Below are 18499 nucleotides of genomic sequence, written 5' to 3'. Positions count from 1 at the left end.
AAGTGACTTGCAGCTACTCTAAGGTATGTCTGGCACACTGGAGTGTCTACCCCACAGAAAGAATCAATGTGGGTCATCTGCTCCATGGTTCCTGACACATTTGCCATGCTTGAACCCCATGCCACAAAAGCCTGCCCCAACCCCAAATACTTGGCAGGCTCCAGAGGTGGACAGGCCAGGGGCCATGTGTCACGGTGGGACTCCAGAGCATCAATGAGCCTCATACGCAGTGTCTGCACATTAGCGCCAGCAGCTATAAACGAAAACAGGAAGAAGACATCAGGACAGAACAGACCTCAGCACCCTTGCCAGTTTCAGTCACAAACAAGGGTTCCCAAACAAATCTCAAAAAATTGCCAGCCCTTTTCCTGAGAAGTGGGTGAGGTGAGGGCTCCTTGGCTTAAAGACTAGCGGGAGACTCATCCCTGCACATAGCTATTGAGAGCTGTTTAGTGAACATTAGTGAAGTCACTCGTGGTTTCCATTCTCTGAAGAAGAAAGTGACTCCTTGGCCAATGTTAGCTTCCTGGGTGCTGATCTTCCCTTCTTCCTCTTCCTAGAAAAGGGGCTCCAAGGCTGGTGTCCTCGAGGAGAACTCCCAGCCTATCTCGGCACTCAGCCATGAGCCAAGGACTCTGAGGGCAGAGAAGTACACCTCGAAACTGGCGGCAGGTTTGTTCTTTGAAATCACCATTATTGTGACATAACAGCTATTCTGGGAACGTGGTGTTCCACCCTCAAACCGAGGACTTTGGCTAGCACACATTTGAAGGGCTGCTCAAATGGGCTTTCCTGAGATATCTGCCAGGCTCTCTGAGAAGACACATGGGAAAACCCAAACAGCTTTCACTTGGAGCCCCCCTCTTTGCCCGTAGGAACCCATGCAAAGCCAGAAGAGCTTGAGAAGATGCTGGCAGTGCCAACACAACAGCCGGAGTCAGAGCACCCACCTGGAAATGCTGTTCCAGAACCGTTCTTGGAAAAGGCCTTAAAAAACTGGAAACAGACAAGAGAGAGCGGTCAGTGGCAGCATTTACGCTGCTTAGCGACTTCTCTTTTCTGAGCTTCACTTTCTTCCCCTGTGACTGACATCAGGAGGCTTTGTTCCGCAATGATTCTCTAGTGTCTTTACATTCAGTTCCTCCCCAACGCTTAAAGCACCCTTAGAACCTGGGTGCAGCAGCTCAGAAACTTAGCTAGAGACCAACTCCACAAGGCCTGGCATCTGCACATAGTTCCTGGAAGTTGTTTAGCAAACAGGGAAGTCACTAGTGGTCTTCATGCAGACCATCTGAAGAAGAAAGTGACTCCCTGGCCAATGTTAGCTTCCTGTGAGCTGATCTGCTTTTGTTCTGTTTCCTGGAAAGGGGGCTCTGCGGCTGTTATCTTCTCAGGAAGAACTCCCAGCCCATGATGGCACTTGGCCAAGGGTCAAGGATCTGGGACAGGTCCTATGAGCGGTAAACCTGAGCCTACAAAAACAGGACTAGCACACAGGCCCTTTTGGAAATCATGTTGTACTCTTTCCTCAAGTGTGTGACAACCCAGCTTAGTCTGTCATTGGGGTGAGAGGACAGAAAGAACACTGGGTAATAACTTACAACCTGGGCATCTGCCAAGGGGCAAGATAGCTGCAGGGCTCTTGCCTATGTCCTCCTGTCCTGAGAGAGATGTTTGCTGGTTGTCCTGGGAGACAAGCTGTCTGCAGAAGAGCCTAAAGGCTTCTCCATGACAGGTCTCAAACCTCAGGAACACTTTTTGCTTTGTCTCCAACAGCATGGCCTCAGCCTTATCCCAAGCAGCTGATTAGGTGAGGGCCATAGGTTCTTGCAGAACTGGGTTCAAGATCTGGCTCTGATATATTTTTGTTGTGACCTTGGAAAACCTTTCTGCTTCTCTAAACTTTACTACTCTGATCTTTTAAATGAGACAAAAAATTATATAATATATAATGATATCATATATAAAATGATACCACCAGCCTAGACTTGTTATATCCAATAACCAAAAATCGAGAGTAATTAAGGCACAGGAGCCAACACAAAATTGTCTCATTAAATGTCAATCCCATCATCCTTACTCCTCCTATACACACACCCTTCAGCATCAGGAAATACGGACCAGCTAGAATTTGTCTATTCTATTCATGTGTAGGCAGTAAGGGAAAACTCACCTGAGAAACAGACCGGCCATCCCCTACCTCTGATTGGCTGCTTCCTATGACCTCACTGCCTGTCCCCTGCTCTCTACTCCATTCTTTTATCAAAATATATGAATGCAATACTTTATTCAGGAATAAAAGCAGCTCATTTATATATGTCATCATGTACCTACACTCTTGACAGTTACTGAACAAACCTTTGTCTAGTAAATTATTATTCTAATACTTGTAAAATGATGACGGATTTCCTAAATTGTGACATGTTTGGTAAGAAGCTATGGATAGACACTGCTTCTCAGAAACTAAATGTGACTGCAGTGTGGTTTGCTCGGTGTGGTACTGCTGCTGTGCTACTCTGTATAGGGAAGGCAGACTTCAGCTTACTGTCTTACCGCTCACACTGCAGCAGCTTTCAGTAGTGCGCCTTTCTCCTAGTTATGGAGTTACACTCAGATCTAGACAACAACATGGTGCCGCTCCTTCAGCAGTGTCGGGCTGGTCAAGTCTGAGCAAGTACTTGTCTTAAAAGATGCTGGCATTCCCTCCCCCCCAACAAAACGACCCTAAGTTTCAAGGCTCTAATCTACCACAGAACCTCAAGAGTCACTCAAGAGACCTGTTCACAAACTGCATGGCTAAAGGAATTCTGGGCCATTATCAGCCTTCTCAGCATTCAGAAGCATCCCAGCTACCTTCCGGAATGATATCACCCTCGGAGAATGTGGCCCCATACCTCAGGAACTCTGGAGTTTTTCTCCTACCAACTAGCATCTTTCTCATTAAGTGCCTTTTCTACCACCCCGTTTCCTAGGCTATGAAGAGATCCTAAGCCTCCTCATGTAAACTGTAGAAGGCAGAAGAGAGGAAGGGCAGGACTAGAGAGACACCTTTCTTTCTTCAGTCTCTGTATTTCCTGTTTCCCTGCACTGCCAAACATCTCTTCTCCTCCCTAGAAATTTCTACCCTGCCTCTAAACCCAGGGCTCAGCTAAAATCATTCAGAACTGAGTGGTCACTGTCTCTCTAGCCAGGCTCGAGCTGTCCCTCAGCTGCTTCCTGGCTTCCTGTACTCTCGGCAGTAGCTGCTTCCCACCTCCTGACTAGCTTTTGTTTTCGTACACATGTTCGTGAAACTATCTCTCTTTTTCTTTTCCATGTGGCCACCCTCCCTACTTTGCTGGACAGACCAGCCTTCTTGGCTACTGTTAGCCCTTATCCAGACTTCATCCTTGGCTGCTGTCCTGTGCCACTGTCATTAATTCCCATCTGCTGCTCTTGTCTCTCCTGCTGCTCCACATGAGATCAGATCATTCTCTGCTTAAAGAGCTCTCACAGGCACCGTCAGGAGGAAAGGGCCCAGTTTATACTTTCCAATGAATGAAAGAATGAATGAACCTCTGCTTCTGTTACCAAGTCATTCACTTTGTTCAACAAACGTACTATCTGAGCTTGTGTCTCAGTTTACTCACCTGTCCTAGTCCTGCAATTTTACCTACTGAACTCCACAGAGGTGTGAAGGCACTGTGCCCACACACCAATGCTGAGTGAGCCCTCCTTCTACCTCCATCTGCACCTGTGTCTTATCTCCCCCAGCCATCATTCCTCCTCCCTGCTGCCCACACTGGCATTTCTCTCTGCTACAAACCCCATCCAGTTATCTGGGCGAGTTCTGTAACTCTGCCTTGGGGATAATTCAGCAGCCCTTTTGCCTTGTCTAAACCAGGGCCCATAGGTGAAAACTTAAGTCCTGGCCTATTACACTAGTTCCTATTTGCTTTCTCTTCATGAGTCAGAAATGTTAGCCCTCAGCCAGTAAGGTGTCTCAACAGACAAAGGGGTTTGCTGCCAACTTTGAAAATCTGAATTCAACCCCAAGGACCTAGATGTTAGAATATTAGAAGGAGAGAAATGACTCCTGTAAGTTCCTCTAACCTCACACACACACACACACATACACACACACATACACACACACACCTCAATTTGTTCTTCAACTTCTTGCCACTCTGTTTCCTTCTTTAAGGCATAATTATGGGATTCCTCTTCAGATTTCCAGAACTCTGCATGGTCTATGAATAAGATCCAAACTATATACATTCAAGGCCTTCCTTTCAAGATCTGGACCCAAGCTGATCTTCCACCATTCTATACAGTCCCACTACAATGAACTTCAACCTGAAATTTCCATCTAGTAACCTACTGGAGTAGTATGAATAACAAGGCTCTCTCTCATAAGCATTCATATGTTTGAATGCTTAGTCACTAGAGAGTGGCACTATTTGAGAAGGATTAGGAGGAGTGGCTTTGTAGGAGTTGGTGCGGCCTTTTTGGAGAAAGTATTGAGGGTAGACTTTGAATTTCAGAAGCCCAAAATCAGGCCCAGTATCTGTTTGTCTGCCTGCCTGCCCCCGTTCTCTGCCTGTAGATCAGGATGCACCTCCCAACTACTTTTCCAGCATCATGCCTACCTACATGCCATCATGTTCCACACCATAATGATAATAAACTAATCCTTTGAAACTGTAAACATGCCCCCAGCTAAATGGTTTCTCTTGTAAGAGTTGCCTTGGTCATAGTGTCTCTTAACCACAATAGAACTAAGAACTAATAGACTAAGACAACCACCCACCTGCCTGAGTCGGGTAGTACTAACAGCTTACACATTGATGAAAGTCTCATGTGTCTGGTATGGATGGTGTCTAGCACACTTAGCTGCTTAGCAGACCTTGGTCCAATCCAGCAGCAATAGCCCTTTCATCATATCAAAGGCTAAAGGCTTAAGTGGAAATCTAGTCAGGGTGCATTTTTGTCCTCGGGAAAAATATCCTTGTTAAGTCAGCCATGGAGTTGTATACCTGTCTGAGGTCAATTACCCTTGAGAAAAACCAACAGAGCATACAGGACTGAGTCTCTTCTCTGAGAGCAGGCAGCAGTTTGTTTATTCATTCCCCCCTGCCTCTCTCTCATGTGTTTTACCCACATGCATGTATATATATTCCATGTATGTGTCTTGTGCTTGCAGAGGTCAAAGAGGGCACTGAATCCTCTGTATCCTCTGGAGTTCAGGATGTTTTTCGGCCACCATGAAGGTACTGAGAACAGAACCTGGATCCTCTGTAAGAGCTAAGAAGGCTCTTAATCATTGAGGCATCTCTCTAGCCCAGTTCTTTCTTTTTATCCATCAACATAAAACAAGACACAGGAAGGAGATTCTACCTCCCCTGACTTGCTGCTTCTGTGAGGTTCTGATCTTTTCATAATAACAGGACAATAGTAAGCACAAGACAAGAGATCAGGAACCAAAACAGCTGAACAGAAAGCACAAGTTCCAAGAGTAACTAGTGGTGGCACTGGAATCAAGTGTATAGGACCATAGTGTTTTGGAAACATCATCAGGTCTTCAGGCACTTTACCATGAGCTCAGAAAGAGCAACAGCCTTGGTTACTTAATTTCCATGCTAGGAAAGATCGGTATATAAGATGTCTGGAAGATAATGGTGTCTGGAAAACAGTGGGTAACAATAAAGAGGGGAGCCAATGTCCATTTCTCAAACAGCAGGAGACACCTGAATTCTCTCTGCATTCCTGAGAACTCACCGTTGATCTACATGGTTCCAGTAGGAGCTTACAGAGGACCAGCCTGGGCTCTGGTCTCCACAAGCGCTCCTTCTACTACCTGGCTTCCAAGGAGCTACCATTCTTGGGCTCCTACTCCCTTGCCCCACTTTGCCCTCAACATGAGCCTATACACCACACCATACGCCACACAGTTGTACTCACAAGAGGTCCTAGCTCTTACCTTCCCTGCCCACGCTTCTCTGTCCTAGTCAGACTCCACCCATCCTTACATACAGGAAGTCCTCTTTGATGAGTAGGTGAAGACCTCAGGAAGAAAGGCCAACTCCAGCATTTACCACACAGACTGCTTCTTGCCTCCCAAGTTGTGCATCTGCGTCCTGTGCCAGTTGTTCCCAGCCTTTCCCCCAGTTGGGAACACAGCCTTGTGCACCCAGCTGACAATCCCATCAATAGCTGCTATGTCAGAGGATTCCTAGGATGTATCTTCCATACAGAAACTACCATTAGATCAGGGAACAAGGGGAAAATTAACATCTACCAACCCCATTCCCCAATGTCAGTGCCCAGCACATCCACAGGTAAGGCCTTTCTTCGTACATGGCAATCTTATCAATAGAGAGTGTCAGCTCAAAAGTACTTTTCCATGTTATTCTCACTAAATAGGCCTTTACCACATAACGAGGGGCACTGCTTTGGCCTAGGGTTTGTTAATCCAAACGTACTGCCAGCTCAGCTCCCTCTTCTCTGCATCTCTGTTTCTCCCAAAGGCATTCTACTCCAGTCTAATGGGGACCTGATGGAGCAGGGTCTTAACCTTTAGGGCTAGATATTTCCTAAACTGGCTGGGCTAGTGGAAGTTTAACACATGCTCATAGTGGCAAGGTGTAAGAGACAGAGAAGAAGGACGGTGACATACAGCACTCACTGTGGTGGCCAGACTTGAGTGGGTATGCCCCTATCAAGCCAGCAAAACTCTCTACCTGAGAGGATCCCTACCCAGCATGGGTCCTCATCACCTAGGGCTCTCACAGCCTCTATGGGCAGTGAGCAAAGACAGATTCTGGTTCCTACAGGGCAACAGTCAGGCAGCAAGGCTATCTGGCTGGCTGGTTGACTTTTTAAATCTGCTCTGCTTTTTAGGGTGCCTGGCCAAGGTGTCTACAGGCACTTTAGACTTTCATAAGCAAGACTTTGGAGATGTGAAATATGTGAGAGTACTGTTTTAAAACATGCTAGAAGCAACCTAGTAGTCATTTTAGTAAGTGACAACCAGTATTTTTTTACACTAACAGAAAATATCTTTTGCTTTAGCAATAGTTAACACCAACCAAATTTGAGATCACAATGTAAAATACATATTTCTTATTGCAAGCCACAGAAAGAAATCATTTCAAAGGCACTGTCTAGAGTCTTTTAGATTCTAAGTGCAGAGGCCTACCAAGGGCTTGAACCACTTGGCCACAGATCAAACTAAGCAGTAGGCTCCTTGGGGGAAGTCATGGAAAGCCTTGCCAAGGGAGGCCAGACAGAGCTTAGGAAATGGACAGCTGTCTACTCAACTGGCCCAGCCAGGTGCTACCTGTCTGGAAATAGGGGAAAGCCAGAGCAACCAGGTGAGGTCCCACAGCCAGCTGGGCAGGTAAGGTGATTAGTCACTTGAGGCATCCAGGCTTCGTGCACTTCGTGACTCGTGACTTGGTAGGTGCTGAGAAGCCTCCTGACCTGAAGCTGCCTGGACTTCCTACTCACACCCAGGTGCCTGGCTCCTCCTTGGCTGAACAGAAAGCTGCATGTGTCAGCCCTAAAGAACCCCAACTGGGTGTCTTGAATGGTCTCCCTGGGGGGTTAGCCAGTGTTTAGGACTCAGAGAGAGAACACTATGAGCCAAGGGAGGATGGCTCTTGCTGCCACACTGGTGTTCCCACAGCATTCCCACTTAGCACTGACCACTCTGGCTTTGCACAAAGACCGAGCATTCTCACAGAAGTACTGTCACATATCTTGGGGCTGAGGACAAGCAGTGTCCTTACCAGGGAGATTTTCTATTTAAAGAGGTAACTGATCAGAGTCACCCTGGATGTTTTTGACACTGTTTTGTGACACTGTTCCCCAAACCAACCTGGTCTTAGAGCATGGGCCTGGGAAAGCAATGCCTCTGGGATGGGGAGCCTCTGAGCCCAGTAGGGGTCAGAGGTCAGCACTCCTGGGGATGAAACCACTGAGTGGTCAGGCTGAGTTCCAGCTTGTGGATCTGACTAAAACTTGAGGTCCCGGAGCTCAGAGATATCTTGTTCCAGGGACAATACTTGGCATTTCAGCCTTCAAAAGCATCTCCTGATAGTTGTAATGGTTGTAGACTAACTGCTTATCTAGATACCATTCTGGTAGGCAGGGCTGAACCCTGGGAGGGCCCTCACCCTACCCTGGCTGCTACAATTATGTTATTCTGGGCTGGGTAAGGGCTCTAGAGAGCCATGGCAATTGTTTGTCATTAAAATGGGGGGCTAGAGAGACAGTTCATTGGTTAAAGCTGCTCTTCCAGAGGACTGAGGATCAATTCCCAGCACCCACATGGAAGCTCATAACTGTCTGTAACTCCAGTTCTAGGGGAACTGACTCCCTCACATAGACCTAAATGCAGACAAAAAACACCAATGCACATACATACATATAAATAAATAAATAAATAAATAAATAAATAAATAAATAAATAAATAAAATTTGTTGGTGTCCTGTGATCCCTGACAGGGGACTCAGAGAGCTCATGTCATTTCTGCCAGAGCTGGTGTAGAAGAATCCTCATACCTTGGCTGTTGGTAACTTCTGTCCCTGAATGCCCTGCCACCTGACACATTGCACATTTTGACTATGGGGGTGAGCACTTCACTTTGAAGCTCCAGTGAGTCAAGGGTCAAGGCTATTGCCTGATGAGAATGAAGCATTCCAGCGTCTCTGAAGAACCAGCAGGTCCCCGAGGATGACCCTTTCCACACATGGTTTAGAGCTTGTATCCTGGTTTTAGACTACAATCAGACCTCTAAGAGTTGGGAGTCAAAAGTGAGAAAACTGAGAAGACCCTTGGGAGTAGCAGCCCTCACTAGTCTATGTTACAACTACTTCACTCTATCCTAGGATCCACCCTTGCCAACATGGGCACATACCCTCTCCTCCAGAAAGACAGACTTCCTCAGAACAACGACACCCTTCTCTTTTCTGCCTCTGTCTCTAAGACAGATGCCTCATCAGATGGAGTGACAGTGCTCCAGGACTTTAGAGGTTCCTAAGAGCTCACAGCCAGGGAAACGCAGAACAGAAGATTAAGTACTTAGCCAGACCCATCCCAACTCTAGCTCCCCTTTTCACATACCCTCACGGTTGGAAAGCCAGCGATGTCGAACTCTCTGCAGATGGCACTATTGGTCTCATCAGCACAGTCTAGGACAGCAAGATTTAGTGCTGGCCTCCAGTCTGAAAAGACAAAGAGCAAGAGAAGCTGACACCTTCTGCTGTTCTTCCATCCAAAACCCCACAACCATTAACCCTTCTCAAGGTCATACTTTCTTCAGAAAATGAGCTCTGAGACCCTTCCCTCAGTCTTCACTTGGGGATGCAGTTAAATAGCAAGGTTTGCGGTCTTGCAACAGCATTTGATTTCCCTAGTGCCTTAGTGGAATGCTGCTTGGGGTTGGAGGAGCTAAAGAAAGATCAATGAGGAAAACAGCCCCTAGAGCCCTTTGTCTCTGAAGAGCTGCCTAAGAAGTTGATCAGCTCCCAGAGAATCAACATGCCTTGGGAGCTTGTATTCCCCAGTGAACCTTCCACAAGCCTTTAGGGACCTAGCCCAGAGACCAAATCCTAGGGATGAAAGAAAGCAGGAGAGCCAGGACCCTTCCAGAAGGAAGGCCTGGGGAAGCCAGGAAGAACGGCCATGTTTTCTCTTCAGGCCCCAGGCCTAGAGGCTGCTTTTTGAGAAAGTGATTGGCAGAGCAAATAATGGCACAGACCAGTAACCAACAGAAAATCAGTTCATATTAAACAACTATCCTGAGCTCTAACTCGGGTCAAGCCACCATGAGCCACAAAATGACATACGCCTCACGAAAGCATGACCAGCATCAAATTATAAAGCACAGACTTGCAGGATTTGAGGCATTAAAGAAATCAGTGCTATGAGTTGGGCATGGATTTTTCTAGTCTCATGTTGACTCCTCTTGTAGGAACAGTCAGTATCCTGTCTGCAGAAATCCTGTCTACTCTTTGCTCCTGAGTGTCTTCCCCTACTGAAGACATCACCTTCTTGTCCCATCCCAAGTGGCCTGGACACCTGCTCTGGTTTCCTTACTTCCCTTCCAACTGTCTCCCACAGAAGGTCTCTTGGGATAACCTCATACATCCTACCTCTAATGTAGGTTCGAATGTGCTGCTTTGCTAGTCTCTCCACCTACCAACGAGTCCTTTCTGCCTGTGCTTCTACAGGTGCTGCCCTCAACTCTATACACCTTGGTGGCCTTGGTGGTTCGGAGTGTCTTTTAGATTTGTCTTCTCTCCACATATCTAGTTCCCTCTTAGCGTTTCTCCAAAGCAAAGCCCAAGGTTCCTTTGTTCTCTGACAACATGGTTCTTACACATCTCCAGGGCCTCTCTGAAGCCACCCTGTTTACCTTCCCTGAAAACTCTGTCAGCTCCAACTCAGCTGGAACACTTTCTCCCAGGAAGAGCTGCCTTATGTGCCCAAAGTTCCAGGACCCACATAATGACTAGAGTCTAAATCTCTTACTGTCTTTTGGCATTTTGGAACCCCTGCTGCCCAACAACCCTTACTCAGCACACAGTAGGCTCTCAGTTCTTGATAGCTCTAGTGCTAGAGCTTTCTGTAGTCTATTCTCTTTGGTTCCAGCCTTAGTTTTTCCTCAGTCTAGGTAGTAGGTAGAGATAAAGCAGTCTCCTGTGATAATGCCTGGGTTCATTCATGATTGCTTCATCCCTTAGAGCAGTGTTCCTCATGCTAGGACCCTTTAATACAGTTCCTCATGTTGTGATAATCCCCAAACATAAAATTATTTTCGTTGCTATTTCATAACTATAATTGTGCTACTGTTTTGAATTATAATGTAAATATTTATGTTTTCAGACGGTCTTAGGTGACCCCTGTAAAAGGATTATTTGATTTCCAAAGGGGTCACAACCCACAGGATGAGAACCGCTGCTTTAAAGACAGAGCAAGGTCACAGATGAGCTCGTCAGTGGTCACCCTTGCCCAAGTACAGAGTTTTACAGTGAATCACAGGTGCCCCTGCCAAAGGAAGACCTGGGGCTAGTGAGAGACTCAGGTCACCTCCTAGAGCCATGGCATACCCTGCATTCTGTCTCTAGGGTGGATCTTTGTTCTGGGGAGGCTTACAGGAAAGGCTCCGATATCTTCAGGAAATATTGTACACAGAATAAAGGAAGTAGAGAGAACAGGGCCTTCTGCATCATTACGATTCACTGCCACCATCCCCCATGTCTGTCACACCTTTATTTGCCAATGATAACATAGACTTGGGAGCCTCACAGCTTGAGAGGCCTATGAGGCAAGCTTGACCAACTACCTCACTTGTTCCTCTCCCCGCTGTATGAGGGTCAGGGCATTCCCTTTAACTTATGCTCTTGCTCCAATTACAGCCTTCTCTTAGAGAAAATGGCAGAAATAATTATACTTTACACCTGACAGTGACCTGGACTTCAGGCTTACTTAAAGGATTATGCTACCGGCACATGGAGTGAGTTTATTGTGTGCTCAATTTATCTAGTTCAGTGCTTCAACAACCCAATGAGGAAGTACTAAAGCATTTATCTCCAAATCTGTTTTCCTTAACTATAAAACAGATCAGATAACCAAGCCCAAGGCATGGTAAGCTAGTTGATGGTAAATCTAAGATCTGAACCTAGGATTCAGAGAAGACCAACAGACTCTCTTTCTTTTAAGATTTATTTATTTTATGTATGTGAGTACATTGTTGCTCTCTTCAGCCATATCAGAAGAGGGCATAAGCTCCCATTACAGATGGTTGTGAGCTACCATGTGGCTGCTGGGAACTGAACTCAGGACCTCTGGAAAAGCAGTCAAGTGCTCTTAACTGCTAAGCCATCTCTCCAGCCCCAGAACAAGTTTCAATATTGGATTTTCAATAGGGATGCAGGTAGGACAAGAATAAAATCAGAGGTGAAGGACAAGAGGAAAGATAATGGTTAGACTTGCTTTTGATGTCTGACACCCCTCTACACACACACACACACACACACACACACACACACACACACAGTCATCACGTATCTTTGATTAGCCTGGAACTCAGTATGTGGACCAGGCTTACCTCTAATTCATAGAGATCAATGTTCCTCTGCTCCCAAGTACTGGGGTTAAAGGCATGTGCCATCGACCTGGCTTGCCTTGCTTTCTTTACACCTTGATTACCTGTGCTCTATGAAATGGAACCAGCACCTCTTCTGACCTGCTTCAATCTCAAAGGATGGTGGAGGTGAAAGTTGGGGCCAGTAAGGCACTGGATAAGTTCTGACCAAGGGTCTCAATGTCAGTATCCTAAGATCCATCGTGACACATACACCTATAGTATTCACTGTATACTAAACACTGTAGACCTGGCATTCAAGATTCTAGTACATTAATCATAATTGCCAAGAGGCCACTGGTTTGGACTGAGCAAATACACCATGGGCAACAGATGACCGAAACAGAAACAACTCCTGAGGTTTTATGCTACTGAGATGAAACTTAGTTATCTGACCTCCAAGCGCTCAGGAGAGACAACAGTCAAACTCACAAAAGGCCAGTTTTAGCCAACATTGTAACAAAGTCTCAAGCTCTAAGTAGTGGTTCTCAACCTGTGGGGTCACGACCCTTTGGGAGGTCAAATAATATAATTTATAACAATAGCAAGATTAGTTGTGAAGTAGGGCTGAAATAATGTTATGTTTTGGGGTCACCACCACATGAGGATCTGCACTAAAGGGCAGCAGCTTTAGGAAGGTTGCGAACATGCTCTAAATATTACCAAGAAAGTAACTATGAAATGACTAAGACATTTTGTTTGTTTTCTGGGTCCTCTTGTTTTCAGCCTTTCTGTCTGTAAAGCTACACCCCACTTCAGCTCATCAGAACACTCTTTCTATGTTATAGATGAAGACATCACAGGATTCCAGAATCACAAAGAAAAGCCAGTTCAGATACTTATAAACTAGCTGGGCAGAGGTGGAGCACATCTCTAAGCCCAACAGAGGCAGGCGGATCTCTGAGGTCAAAGCCAGTCAGGTAAGTGAGTTCTAGGCAGTCAGGGTTATACAGAGAAAGCCCATCTCGAAAAGCAAAACAAAGCAAAACCAAATAAGATCCTTAAAGTAAATGTTCCTTATCTGAGTGACCAGCTGCGTGGACAGTGTGAGAGCTTTGTGGGTGAGAAGGGCTTGCTGGTGTTTGGCTTCTTGCCCTCCCGACTCACACAAGTGGAGAAATTAGCCTTGGGCAGAACACAGTAACTGGGAAACGGATGGTGGGAAGGGAGAGAGAGACCAGGAGAGGTCTAAATTTTGAAATGGTGGGTGAGGAGAAGAGCTCATGGGATTTCTCTATGCACTTGCACAGGTGTGTTCTGGAATGCAGGTAGGGTCACCTCCCGACACCTTAGTTCAAGAAGAACCCTGAGCCTAGAGGCAGAAGAATGACTCATAGTAACACCTGACTAACACATATATGGTCCACACGCCTCCTCTCTGGGACTCAGCTCCTCGTGGGCTGGAAGGTCAGCCAGACCAATGGTCTAGACCTACTGCCCACTACAGCTCCAAAACCTGTTCAGGTTCTGGATGGCAAACAACTGTTGGCAAGAAAAATGACCATGTTACTTCTGAATGTTAAACAAGCCTGGTCCTTTAATTAGGACAGAAATACAAACTTACCCAAACCACCAGAAGCCAGGAAGACCTGGTAACTAGGTGCTGACCTGTTCTTAGCTCCTGATTACCCCATCTAAGCATACATAACTTACATAAGGGCTGCTACTCAGTGCTACACCACCACTGCCACATCTCTTCCTTGCTCCCTGTTGAAGGCAGTGAGGTCATGAGATGGACAAAATGCCTCCTCTACTCCTAACACGAGACAGACAGTCCTGGCCTGAGTCAAGAGGAGCCACAGCACTGGCAGCAAGTTTTCATGTTCATACCATCACTTGGAATCCTGTGAGGCTTTGGCCATTGGCTGTCATGAGGGTGTTCCCACCTAGACTATATTCTGTGGTAAACATCACAGGCACACAAGTACAAGACATCATCCGTTCTCCCAGAAGTAAAGAAAAAAAGCCTACAATGCTCACTGAAGCTCAGATACATGTGCCTTACAAACCTCAGCTCCTCAGCCCTACGTAAGCTGCTTTTCTACTTGGATAACCCTACTTCATTCAGCCACCACTTGCCTAGGCTGGGAAGTCAGAAATTACTAAGTTAAGAACCTCCACCAGGTGCTAGAGAGATGGCTCCGGGGTTAAGAGCCCTTGCTGTTCTTGCAGAGGACATGGGTTTGGTTCCCAGCACTGATAGCGTAGCTCACAGCCATCGGAAACTATGTACCAGAGGACCTCATGTCCCCTCTGGTCTCCAGACACCGGCTAGTTATACTGCACACATGGTGCAGAGACACACATGTAGGCAAAACATTCACTCACATAAAATAAAAACAGACAACTCTTTAAGGAAAAACAAAGAACTTCCACCAGCATTTTAGGACATGTTTTTTTCTGTTTTCTGGCTCAAACTGTGAGCACTTGCTGACATGCACTCATACTGTGATGTATTTAATCTTGCCAAAGACCCAAGACAATAAGCTACCCTATCTTGAACTTGAACCTTCATTATCAAGAGCCAAAATAGATGGAGGGTGTGGCAAAGAGAAGTTTCATCATCCACTTCTCAAATAGTAATGAAAAGTCCTTAGCAAAGAGCAGGCAAAGACAAGTGAGTACCAGCTGCCCGAGCAAAGCCTTCACCCCTTATCCCTCCTGTCCTTTTATTTGAATTCCTACCATAAGAAATAGGTGAACCACTCCTGTCTTCCCAAACCCAGCTTCAGATGCTGCCCATTTTCCTGCTATGTATAGTTCACTGCCCCAGCTGCTATGCAATCAATGCTTTGTGACTCAACAAATATTTGCTGAATGATTAGCCAGTGAATAATAATGAAGTTCCCAAGTGGACCCGACCATTTTCACAAACAGGAGCTGCTCTGGAATAGAAAGGGGCAAACAGACTCTCAGAAACAAGGGCTCTGCCTCAGGGCAGCAACTTCCTGGAGAAACTACCATCCAACTCACTAAGAAATGAGCCCTATCCAGTCAGCTTATTAAATGCCTGAAGCCAACTGGCCAGGATTACCAAACATCTTCCCAGCCCCCAAGATAATCCATATACTCTTTCTGCTCCTGTTCAAGACACCTGTAGCAGCTGGTAAGGGCAGTTCACTACTATGACACGACTCAGGGTGGTTTGAGAGCAGCCATCTGCTAGCCTGTGACCACACTTCCTTGAAGAACCTCAGAACACAGTGAGACAAGTCCAGCCTCTCCAAAGGGAACTGTGGAAGACACTGCTTACTGCTTTCGGCCAACTCCAGAACCTGTCCTCCACCCAAACAATCTTGCTAAGAAAATGACTCATCCCTATGGTCAGAGAGACCCCCAGTGGGTTTCCACTGAAACCCACCACCTCCCATTTCCTCTTGGTTTATCTCCACAGACTTTGATGTCTCCATTTCCCCTTCCATAAGATTTGCTTTTGTTTTTCTTTTCAGAGAAGGACCACCACTCCATGTGAGACTCTTTTTGGAAATGGTAACCTTCACATACAAAAAGGGGTGTGTCAGTGCCTGGATATACCTCTCACAGGAAAACTCTGGGTTGCAAGAGGCCAAGCATGTGAGTCAGCTGGAAGCTAATCTTCCCCTTTAGCACTCTTAAAATGCAAGAATCTTCTAGAGCGAGTCCATATGCTGCCATCAGAGACCTCTTAAAGACTCAATTTAGAAACTAATGGGGACTTTTATGACGTTTGGTCCCACACTGTTCTGGTATAACTTCCCCTCACTGTTTCAGTTTCCGGAGTCATTCTCTGTCCCTCTTCCCCTGACCAAGTGCGCTGACATCATTAAAACAGTGTTGGACTGGTCCATATGGATGATGACGACAAAGAGGCATGTGGGCAAGTATAAACTGGAGGCAGGAAAAAAGCGTCTAAGTGCTGCTAAAACTTATTTTGGGGTATAGGCAGTGGTGGCACCAAGAAGCAGAGGCAGGTGGATCTCTGTGAGTTTAAGGTCAACCGGGTCTACAGAGTGAGTTCCCAGACAGCCAGGGCTACACAGAGAAACCCTGTCTTGAAAATTATTTTTGAAAACCACACAGCATTCCAGGAGAACACTTCAGTAAGCACTCTGCCAGTTGCTCACGGAATAGGGATGAGGTCTGAGAATGAACATGGGCAAAAGCACTCTTCATACCCATCAACTGCACAGAACGGGGACTGAGGTTCTAGTTTCCCCATCTCTAGAAATGCCTGGCCCTAACTAAGATGCTTACAGTTCTCATCCAACAATTACTTCAGGTTAAGAGCTCTACTAGTGCCCTGTCTGGTACCACAGACTAGGGAACACATTTGACAGAAGTGACAAGATCAGGAACCAGACCCCATAACCATGTCACCCCCATCCCCAGCCCCCTTGAGTTAGGAAGACGTGTGCTATGACAGGGCTCTTTAAACTGCAGAAAGGAAATTCTTGAGTCCACAGTTCAGTGTCTACTATTCAAGCACTCGGTATATAATAATTACCACTATTACCATGTCCCCTCATCTGTAATTCTCAAGTTTTTAAAGATTTTAACATTCCTATAATACAGCACACCGCCTAAAAAAAATCTCTATACGTCTTGTGATTTCCCTATCCTGCTACCCCCTTAGGCTGTAATCAAATGAATAGTGGGTCTCATAATTGGCATTTTAGAATCAAGGATTATCCAGACCAGTGACTGGAGCATGGAGCAAGGGCCAATCACACACCACAGGCCTACATATGGTTTGGTCTCATGGGGTTAAGGTCTAAGCAAGCCCAGACCCAAAGAGAAGAGAAATAAGGATGGCCTGGAAGCAAAGATGCTAGAGGCAGCAAGTCAAGAGAGGCCTGGATTGGAAATAGGCAAACAGATCCACCTGAAAAATAAGGACGAGAAAGGAAATGTGTATACCAACTATGTAAATTGTCATGGGGGTGGAGAAAGGTGGTGGGGGCGGTAGAATGAATGTCAACTCTCTTCCCAGCACTGATCCACCTCGACAGCTAGGGAAGCTGGCAAAAAGGGATCCCTGGACGAGGTGCTACAACGCCGGACTGGAGAAAGGCCCAGGGAACAAGAAAACCCTCTCGAAGGATAAAGACAAAGACTTGTCAGAGGTAGACGCAGGAGCAGAGGACTGAGGGGACTCGGCCCGGGAGAACTTAAAGGCTATGGATTGGGGGAGGGGAGGGGAAGGGTTGCGATGGGCCGAGGAAGCAGCGAGGGGAGGGGACGAGCTAGCGGGACCGCTGGCGGGACCTGCCCGGGAAGGCCTCCACTTCTCACCTTTCACGTCGTTAGCAAGCTCCTTCCACGTCGGAGCGAAGGCGATGCAGTGACCACACCAGGAGGCGAAGAACTCCACCGCCCAGGCGCTACTGGAGCCGAGCACCGCCGGACGCACGGTGTCCGCATCCAGCAGCGTCAGCGGGTCGGAGGACGAGTAGAGCACCGAGAGCCGGGCCGCGTAAGCGCCCGGCATCGAGAGCAGCAGCAGCGGAAGCAGCAGGAGCAGCAGCAGCGACGGCGGCTCCGAGTGGCTGCCGCACCTCCTCATCCTCGGCGGCTTGAATGTCCACCTCGCTCAAGTTTGTGACCAGTCGGTACCCGAAGGCTGCCCCGCACCTCCGACCTCCGGCCTCCGCCCGCTACGAGGCTCCGCCCCGGGGCGGGGCCGACTCCCGGGACCGCCCCTGCGAGCGCGTGAACTGCCAGAGCGTGTTGGGGGTGGGTGTGAGTGTGTCCCGGTGCAGGTTGGCGCTCCCTGGTTCCCGCCCCGGGTGAGCCGGACCTCCGAACTGGCTCTGGAAACTGCCGCCGCGGACCTCAGGCAGCACTCGAGGTCGTTGCGGGGGCCGGGGTAGCGTTTGGTCGCTCTCGGCCCCCGTATCCCACGGAAGTGGAGTCCGTTGGGATGGTCGTTACAGATTTATCTTGTTCCTGGAAAGTTTCAGGATGCTCCTTTTCGCAGTTTTCACAGTGGGAATTCGAAGTAGGTGGGAGAAAAGAGCCACGAGGTAGGACATTGTGATTGTCAAGGCCCACAGGAGCCAGCAGCACGCATGCCTCGGGAGGCCCCACAGTCTAGGGAGCTGTTGCTTGAGGACTTAGTACACATCGACCCGACGTTCCCCTCCCACAGGAGTCAAAAGGTTTTTTTTGGCACTTACATCCCTTGTTGGGTTGATTTCTTGAGGTGGGACTCCCCCCACAGCCCAGAAGCTATTTTGCCCTAAGCCTACTCTGTCCCATACTCCCATGTTCTCTCAAGTATCCTGATCAACTAATCTTGTGTTCACAAGTATGAAAATGATAGTGGATTTCCTATGATCACCTTTTGTACCTCGGGTGTCTTGTGAGATATCTTGACGTGAATAGGTTAT

General features: G+C 47.2%; 1 protein-coding gene across 3 annotated transcripts in view; it reads right to left on the bottom strand.

Moving 5' to 3' along the window:
- Nucleotides 1-17756, bottom strand: part of QSOX1 (quiescin sulfhydryl oxidase 1) — a 37064-nt gene extending 19308 nt beyond the window's left edge. For all 3 annotated transcript variants that reach the window (XM_080914741.1, XM_080914742.1, XM_080914743.1), the window contains exons 1-4: nucleotides 17403-17756; nucleotides 9107-9207; nucleotides 951-996; nucleotides 151-253 (exon numbers count right to left, since the gene is read on the bottom strand). In XM_080914741.1, the coding sequence (XP_080770867.1) occupies nucleotides 151-253; nucleotides 951-996; nucleotides 9107-9207; nucleotides 17403-17673 (521 nt within the window). In that variant the 5' untranslated portion in view covers nucleotides 17674-17756. The remainder of the gene's footprint in view (nucleotides 1-150; nucleotides 254-950; nucleotides 997-9106; nucleotides 9208-17402) is intronic.
- Between the last annotated feature and the right edge of the window lie 743 nt (nucleotides 17757-18499).

This window comes from Micromys minutus (genome assembly GCF_963924665.1).
Source record: "Micromys minutus genome assembly, chromosome: 1".
Classification (NCBI taxonomy): domain Eukaryota; kingdom Metazoa; phylum Chordata; class Mammalia; order Rodentia; family Muridae; genus Micromys; species Micromys minutus.
Note: the sequence above shows the minus strand (reverse complement) of the source record. Positions and strands in the feature narration are given on the sequence as shown.